General features: G+C 39.4%; 1 protein-coding gene across 1 annotated transcript in view; it reads right to left on the reverse strand.

Annotated features, from left to right (window-relative positions):
* The window catches only part of LOC311002227 (uncharacterized protein), a 59,876-nt gene extending 54,656 nt beyond the window's left edge, over nucleotides 1–5,220 (reverse strand). The window contains exons 1-10 of the mRNA XM_083993515.1: nucleotides 5,106–5,220; nucleotides 4,761–4,874; nucleotides 4,612–4,627; nucleotides 4,448–4,524; nucleotides 4,053–4,100; nucleotides 3,897–3,959; nucleotides 3,729–3,788; nucleotides 3,126–3,182; nucleotides 2,908–2,976; nucleotides 2,509–2,810 (exon numbers count right to left, since the gene is read on the reverse strand). Coding sequence (XP_083849641.1) covers nucleotides 2,803–2,810; nucleotides 2,908–2,976; nucleotides 3,126–3,182; nucleotides 3,729–3,788; nucleotides 3,897–3,959; nucleotides 4,053–4,100; nucleotides 4,448–4,524; nucleotides 4,612–4,616 — 387 coding nt within the window. The 5' untranslated portion in view covers nucleotides 4,617–4,627; nucleotides 4,761–4,874; nucleotides 5,106–5,220 and the 3' untranslated portion in view covers nucleotides 2,509–2,802. The remainder of the gene's footprint in view (nucleotides 1–2,508; nucleotides 2,811–2,907; nucleotides 2,977–3,125; nucleotides 3,183–3,728; nucleotides 3,789–3,896; nucleotides 3,960–4,052; nucleotides 4,101–4,447; nucleotides 4,525–4,611; nucleotides 4,628–4,760; nucleotides 4,875–5,105) is intronic.
* Nucleotides 5,221–8,769: the final 3,549 nt, after the last annotated feature.

Raw genomic sequence — 8,769 nt, forward strand, 5'->3', positions numbered from 1 at the left:
CTCTTTAAAGGGATAGTTCAACATTTTGACAAATTAGCTTTGCCTTTGCCATAATCGCTATAGTCATAGCAGTAGGTCCATTACCTTTAATTGTCGGTGCAAGCTATTTTTAGAACGGCGGAGCAGAGCCATCAGCTGCTCAGAGCTACGGAGGCTAAAGGAATTTCTTGGTTTCCCTCATCAAAAACATCAAATACAACAACTCAAAAACGCTTTCGTGGACAAGTTGGACACTGAGTCTTCTTATCGTTGGCAGTCAGACGGTTACGACAGTTGAAGCAGTCTCAATGAAACATCACTAATGTCAAAAGCCATTTGTGAGGCCACATGTACAGGCGTTTCTGTTTCTGTCTGTTTCTGCATTTGCCTCACAAAGTACTGTAAAAGCAGCTTCATTTAAATTGATCGAGGAGCAAAATATAGAAACACTTCCTTGTAGAAATAAATCAACCTCCCATTTACAGCACGGTTTTTGAAAGCAGATATTAAATCAAGTCATTCTCACCACTATCACTTGAGTACAGCAAATACTGGCAATCCACTGGCTTCTTCGTTCAATCTGAAAATACGTTCATTCTTCCGGTGAGTTTCTGTGCCGAGGAGAAGTGTTCAGCCCACCCACCACCGACCCTCTTCACTTCACAGTACAATACTTGTTTCAAGTTTGTTCATAATGCGTTTTGTTTTCTTCTCACAGGAAGTAAATGAGCTCGCGCACAATAGGAACAGTGTCATAAACAGAGTGTGTGAAAAGCCACACACCCCATCAGAGACTGACTCTGATTCATTAGTAACTATGACTAGTGTGACATTTAATGGATACATTAAAGCAGAAGTAAGTGATATATTTGTGTTAATATAAGTCTTAAATAGTTATATCTTCCGACAGCAATCACTTACATAGAGTGTTTGGACTGAAACACGGGTCTGTCAGTCACTCTGCTCTGCTCTGAGCCGAGGAGAAAACATTTCTCGTATCCTACAGTTTTTATCCAATGAGGAGAGAGAACGGCATGCAGGGCTGTGTGTGCAGCCAAGGGACGCCGTGAATGTGGCGACGTAGGGACGAGGACTGTTATGGTGCGTTCAAGGAAACTCGTAACTCGTGTTTTTCCGACCTGTGAAGTCGTACCAGTTCAATCTGGTACGAGTTCACAGGTCAGAAGTTACGAGTGGCCGTTATAGTGACTTTCACAGGTAAAACAGGTCGGAAAAACACGAGTGGGTTGCCTGAAACGCTACAAAGTCGTAAGTTGTGACTTGAAGCTGTAATTTACGGTTTCAAAAGCCTGCCTGGAACGCAGCATTAGCCAAAACGACCGGATCGCTTACTTCTGCTTTAACTGTCTATTTAAACGGTTCAAACTTAAACTGTATTTAAAATACAGAAACCACACAGGAAAACGTTTTGACTTTGGTAAAAATGTTTGATATTTAAAACAGGTGGGGCCACCCAGTTACTTCTGTCTGCTGAATTTAAGGCGGTACCTTGCGTATTAGGGACAAATATGAGAATAAATATTGACACAAAAGTTCAGTCACCTTGGTGTCATTTTATTGAGAACAGCTGGATTACACTTGAGGTTAAATACATAAAAATGTTGCATCTCTGATATCTGTACACACAGCAGCTGCCTAAATACTGCAAACACTCGATATACATTAATCTATTGATGATTCCTCTCTGTCGTCATAATGTGTATTGAAAAGCTAAAAAATCCGAATCATAATCAATCAACGCCACTCAAGGTCAAAGCTGCAACACTTCTTGTGTTTTGGAACCTCACATGTTCCAACAGCTGGATTTTGTACAAGAACAGCTGCAGTGGACTTTATTAACCTGTCATTTTGCCTTGACCTTTGTTGTTGTGGCCAATCACAGGTCACATGACCTATCACTAGAAAACAGAATCCAAATGCCAGGACGCTTTGGTTTTTATTTTCACTACTTTATGTGGCCTGTGAGTTTCAAACGGCTAAACAAAACCAACTCATCCCCCTTTGCTTTCTTAAAATCCTATTCATATATGTATACACTAGCAGGAATATAAGGATATAATATAATGTTTGCTTGCAGTTAAAATTTAACACTGAATAAATACACTGCACAAATATTAATATACTTAAGCTGTAATATACTGTAATGTATAAAACTGTTAATTGTTTCTGCTTTTTGGAGCAGCCTGTACTTTACCCTACACTAAAACCTAAAAGGTACCACTTTACTATAAGACCTTTATGAAGGATTTATAGATATTAATAAATAGATTAATACAGTTGTAAACACTTTGAAAATCATAATAAACAAGTAATAACCGTTTTCCTGTATTGATGCAGGATCACAATTTGGTAAGATCAGGCAAATGCTTTTTATGACTGTTTTAAGAACAACATCTTGTAACACATTAATAAAGTAGATATAAACCTTTCATAAATATTTTATAAGGAGAGTTTTATTACAAAGTGGTACCAAGTTAACAAAGAAAAATTACGATATAAATATATAACAATATGATAATAAAGAAAAACTATATAAAGCAATACAAATTCTGATGTAGGCACTTATAAATGTTAAATGTAAATACATGTCATAAGTTTTGTTCTTTGTGCTAAAACAATATTAAATCTATGTGTTTACATAAGCTACTGGCAATAAAAAGTGAGCACGTAAGATAAAATAAGATAATATAAGAATTACTTATTAATCCCTAAAGGGAAATTCATGTGTGATATATGGACACACTTGTAAGTGGTTGCAGAAAGTTCAGTCGACCAGTTCTTTGGTTTTGTTGACGCAGCTCTTCACAGATCTGGGAGAAGAGGAAAACAAAGACACAGGTTTATCCAAGATACAATGCTGAGTTCATAAATCAGGACAATATTCAAATAATTACACATGATTATTACCAGAAGCTGCTCCTGTGGTTTTCACTTCAGAATAAAGAGTTTCATCAGTCGCAGTAGGAGTTGATTTTCCTGTGAGCGAGAGATGATTAGATTGAGACGGTTAACAAGGATAAATTAGAGTTCAAGTCTCCACTAAGTCAACTAAAGGTGCTGTAATGATCCTTGTGCTGAAACTGGACATGAAGTAGAGTACTGTAATAAGGCAAAACTTTACCAACCTTTCTTTTTCTTGCCTTTTCCTTTGATGTTGACCTGGGCATACGTGGGACCGTTTTCTAAAACAGAAGCCAGATCTCTGTGATACACAGCTGATGGACTGATGGACACATTCACATGCAGCAATACGTGTAAGAAATTCAGGACGCATTTGAGTGGCATCAGATATAGACATGAAAGTCAAAACACACACAAATTATACCACATTGTGTGCGTTTTGGTATTTCTAATTTTCTTACATCTCATTCAGTTTTAACCTGTGCCATGAAGAACAAACCTTCAAAAAAAAACATTCATAACACGGATTGAAGGGTGAAAAAGTGATGGCAGTGAAAGACTATTTTTACACTTAATTACCTATGATTGCACCAGCTCATTTATGAAAGACAGAAAGGAGAAGGAGGGTGGTGAACTTCCACATATAAGCTCCAGTATTTCATAATGTGAAACATGATGACTAGAAAATAAAAAACATAAGAGAAACTAATCAGTTTCATGTCATGTCTGCAAAATGGAAATGTAGAGGAAGGTAATGGCATCAGACAAACAATCACAATCACATCATAGTGAATATGAAACAAGACAAATTATGAGCAAGACTGCACCTGTAGCTCCAATCTTCAAATCAGAGTAAAGAGAGGTCTCGGCTGGTTCACGACGCTTGGCTGTTAAAGGGGGAATTTATAAAAGAAAGAAAATGTGTCATTGTTTTAGACATTGCAAGTCAAATATACTTTTTAATCTTCTACATTACACATATCTGGAGTACTCACGCTTTTTTCCAATATTTTTAAGTTCAATAGAAGAATATGTCACGTCCTGAGATGCACCTGCACCTGTAATAAAGACATGTTTAAGTTACTGAGTCTCATATCAAATAAAACAGTTGCATCATTTCAAGCGACTGGCTCCAAAGGTAGAAACTGTACCATTTGCAGCATCTGCAGTTCTGACTGTATCATAGAGATGAGATTCATCTGTGGCAACAAAGAAAACCAAGGTCAGATTAATGTTTGACCTCCATTATATAGAATAAAGATCATAATGTTGACAAAACTCCTCTGTTGTTTTATTTTTTATTTGTTATATTATTATATTTTAATTACTCATTGTGCCCTCTAGTATGTAACATTATCAAAAGAGACCAGTGTAATGATAATATTTTAGGACTGTTTGTGTCTTGTACTGTATAGCTCAGGTTCAGTTCAAGCAGAATCAGTAAGATACCCTCATCCTCATGGACTTCCACTTCCATCTAAGAAATATTAATGAATAGATAATATTGTATGAAAACGACAAAAATCAGCATTGTTTGGATACCAACCATTTAGAGGAGAGGCGTATTCACTATGTTGTCTTTGACTCTGGTTATTTGTGGTGTTGCTCTCTGACTGGATCGACCTATAACATCATAAATACAGTAGATTTAACACAGAAACAGAGTGAACTGCTGTTATTTAGGACCAGAGAGAAGAGTGTTGAACTGACCTCATGAAGCACAAATCTGTGAAAAAGACATTTGATGAATGTTAATTAATTGTCCTTCTGCTATTTCACGAGTCAATGACATGAGTTTATATTACATTAATATTTACAGCAGAAATAAGCTGTTTAATATCAGAGGATAGATGTCTCACCCTTGGACCGTCTGTGACGACACAAGAGGAACAGGACGACAATCAGTACGACTCCACAAAGCAGTGAAACAATCAGCCACACAGGAAATGAAGAGCTTTCAGGTTTGGGCCCAGCTATAAAGGTAAATGTTGTAAATTAAATGTTACAAATAATGAAAAACTTAAAATCATAACTGATAGAATTATTTCCTAAATATTTAAGGCAGGTGGTAAAGAAAAAATATTCAGAAATGAATCAATATACTGTACAGCACAGGCATATAAAGGCACTGTACTATGTTGCCAGTCTTTCTTTATCAGTCAACAGCACAGTTCACAAAATAGAAAAATGTTAACACTACTCACCTCTGACTGACACCCAGCTCTGTGCAGACTCTTGTCCTGAGGACTCACACCTGTAGAAACCTTCATCAGACTTTGACACTGCAGAGATCTTCAGCTCCGTCCTGGTGTCGTTTTGGATCAGTTTGTTATTCTGATAGAAAAACACACTGGAAGGATGTTCATTTGTCTTGAATTTACAGCTCAGAGTAACAGACTCTCCCTCAGTCACAGGATGGACGGGGCTCAACAGGATCAAACCAGAACCTGTAAAACAGTCAGAACATGAAGCTTCAGTCAGAGATCAGCTGGTGCAGACCTTTAAAAACCAGCAGATAGACAAAACAGAATGTAAATGTTTTATTTATTATTTTAGTGACAAATTATTATTTAAGACCCAATATTTGATTTTATTTGTTTACAGACAAAATATGAGACCAAGATGATCATCAAAAAACCCATGGATGCAGTGCTGCATGGTGAGAAAAGTCTCTTAGTCTCTACCTCTGGTGCTCTGCATTTGTAAAAGGTGGTTGCAGAAACTGAGCGACTCTCGAAGCGTAAACTGGCAGCACGATTGGCTGAACATAAACATGCTATTAGGACGGGGAATCGCCAATATCCCATGGCTCTGCATTATAAAGACACTAAACACTGCAGTTGCAATATAGGCATCAACCACATAGCAGGTTGTATAATTAGAGGAGACAGGATAAAAAGCTCCTACAGAGAGAATCCTTCTGGATATATACAGTACCCAGGCCTGAACAGTTAATGTGACCTCTCCCCTTTTCTTTGGTCCCTCGGCCCAGGATATGTGTGATGATTTAGGCTATGGGCCCTAGTTTGCTGGCGCAGCGCAGGTGGCGCAAGGTAGCGCAGCCGGTCTAATGCAAGTTTCGACCAGCGCAGCCGAGCGCAAAGTCAGATTGGGAGATTTGTAGATCGCGCTGCGCTGAGATAGGCGTGGCCGCGCAGCAGGGGGAGGCGTCACAGATTCAGCTTGGTGCAGTGGAAGTTTTGTGCGAAAATGTCTCGCCGAGGTTGCGCTGAAAGCTCGCCACCTCCAACCTGGTCTAGTCTCAGCGCAGGGCGGAGCGCAGCAGGTGCAGTGGAAGTTTGGCTGACTGACCTGCAGTGCACACACGTCACCAAGACCTCACAGGCAGATCTCCACAGTTCCAGACACATTTCAATGCAATAAATATCCACAATAACCACTATTTAATGCAACTAATGGAATCAACACGTGAATTTATATCTATATAGATTGTCCCGTCACATCTGACGTCAGATCAAAGCAGAGATCAAAGGCTGTCGGCGCGTAAAGGAAACTCCACCTGAATTAACACAGCAGGGACGAACTGGCACTGAAAAGCAGCTGTGGATGTCCCAAGCAGGACTGAGGGTGGATGACTGCATGTCGCTGCCGTGTTGAGATACCACTCTGCCCTTGTGATGATCGCTTTATTTATTTATTTACTTATTAATTCATTAGCGCATCAGGCAGCCGTACAGTAATGAAAAACAAAACACAAATCTTCATCTCTCTTAGTCCACCACAGCCTCGGTATCAGATAGTCAGTATATAGCCGTATACTCAGCATCTCTATCACAGAAAAAAAAAGAGAAAAAAAGAGACGGACAGAGAGAGAGAGAGAGAGAGAGAGAGAGAGAGAGAGAGAGAGAGGAGGACAGAGAGAGAGAGAGAGCGTCCTTTACGCTGATTTTATCCGTTACGCATGGTGTTTGTTTATGTTGTATTATACCTCTCATCTTGCTTACAGGGTTTGAATAAATGTGAGTTTCTTTATTAGTTTATTAGTTGTTGTTTCTTTCATTGGGCAGGGGTTCTCAGTGTATCAGATCAAACCTGATTAAGGATATTTGTATTATTATTAGTAAACTCATTATTGGTCACTCTGAGCTCGGACCTCCGGGGAAACAGCTGTTTCCTCCGGGGAGAGGTTCGGCCTCTGGCGTCGCTGTCTCCTCCGTCCAGTCCAAGTATAAAATGACAAACTTGCAGCGCGCATCGCCCTCCGCGCAGTTAAAGGTGAGGAGAGGAGCTCATTTGATTGGTGAAGATCTGACTCGGCTGTGTCAAACCCACTCCACGCCTTTCTCTCCTCCTTCTGTCTCCCTCCCGCCCTCTCTCCTCCCTCTTCGCCGTTTGCGCCGGTGGGAGGGACGAGGGGAGGGTTTACGCTGGTCTAAGTCTGACTGCGCGGCCCACGAATCTTGCGAAATGGACCTGGTCCAGCCCCGTTGGCGTGGCGAAGCTGCGCTGCACTTAGACTTCGCTCGGTCAACGAAACTAGGGCCCAAGATGTATATTAAAGCGCTTGCATTGTTTGTTATGTTTGTGTTGTGTGATATTTTGTATTGTTCTCCACTTACCCTGTGCTGAAATGTTGTTTATTTTAATTTACTGGCAAGCATTAATGTGTACTTTGGTTTAGCAGGTTTGACTGTGGCCCAGATCGATCATGTCATCTTTTCCTAGACCTGATGAATGCCTACTGTATGGCTGTAACGCAACGTCAAGTTTTAAAAATAAAAACCTAGGGACATGCTGAAATAAAGGTTTTTTTCAACCTCGAGAGTGCCTTGGTTTCTGCAACCACCTTTTGAGACTGAGATGTTTGATGTTTATTTGCAGCCACAGATGACCAGGTTAGAGTTCATTAGCTCTAGAGAACAGTGAAATATTTGATTTGTGTCCATCAATATAGAAGTTTGTTTTGTCTTTCTAATACAACTGCAAAGTGAAAACTGTAAAGAACAATCAAAACTAATGAGTCCAATTTGGTAAAGGTGCACAAGCTCTATATTCAGCTAACTAATTATTTACTTAACATGATTTCAGACAGAATGTTATACAGTATGATAATCTGAAGGAGAAACAGAAAACACTGACACTGACATTTTTTTAGCACTTTGTTAAAGAAAATAAATGTTGTGTTTTGTAAATTGAGACAAAGACTATTTTGATGTTCAGTTATGAAGAAGACAGACTGAACATTGACATTTAATCATCAGCTAAGAACCAATTCATGTAAAATCTACATATCACAGAGGAAGCGATTTTGTTTGGGTTGTGAAGCTACAATTACTGAACAAACCATGAAGTCACAGACCAAACTCTCAGAAAGTCACTGTTGATGTAACAACTCAACTCCAAAATAAATTCAATCACATGAGACATTGAAAATTATTCAAATTCTACAAAAAGTGAAAAAGAGACAAAATGTAATAAAATGTACCATGTGTAGTGATGTTGACTGAGTTGCTGAACTCTCCTGATCCAGACTCACACCAGTAAACTGCATCACTGGGCTGGGATGTGGAAATGTTACATGGGGATCCGTTCTTTATCCGGTCAGGACAGGTTCGAGAGTCACCCTTAGTAAACCTCCTCAGTCTCCACTCAGTAGAGTTTCCCTCACATGTCACTAAGATCTCCTGAGAGGTGAAGTGCTGCACTCTGTCAGGACTCACTGTGAGAGACGCTGATGGATCAACATCTGAACAACAACACACAAATATATTAACATTAAAATGTGTTCATTGTACATATTCCTTTGTTAATCTGTTGTTTGAAGAGTATCAGAAACATCAGCAGGAGCAAGATGAAGTGTTTGGAAGAAACAGAACAAACATGGAGCTGCAGTTCGGTGCCATCGTC

Source organism: Trachurus trachurus, assembly GCF_905171665.1.
Source record: "Trachurus trachurus genome assembly, chromosome: 18".
NCBI classification, from domain to species: domain Eukaryota; kingdom Metazoa; phylum Chordata; class Actinopteri; order Carangiformes; family Carangidae; genus Trachurus; species Trachurus trachurus.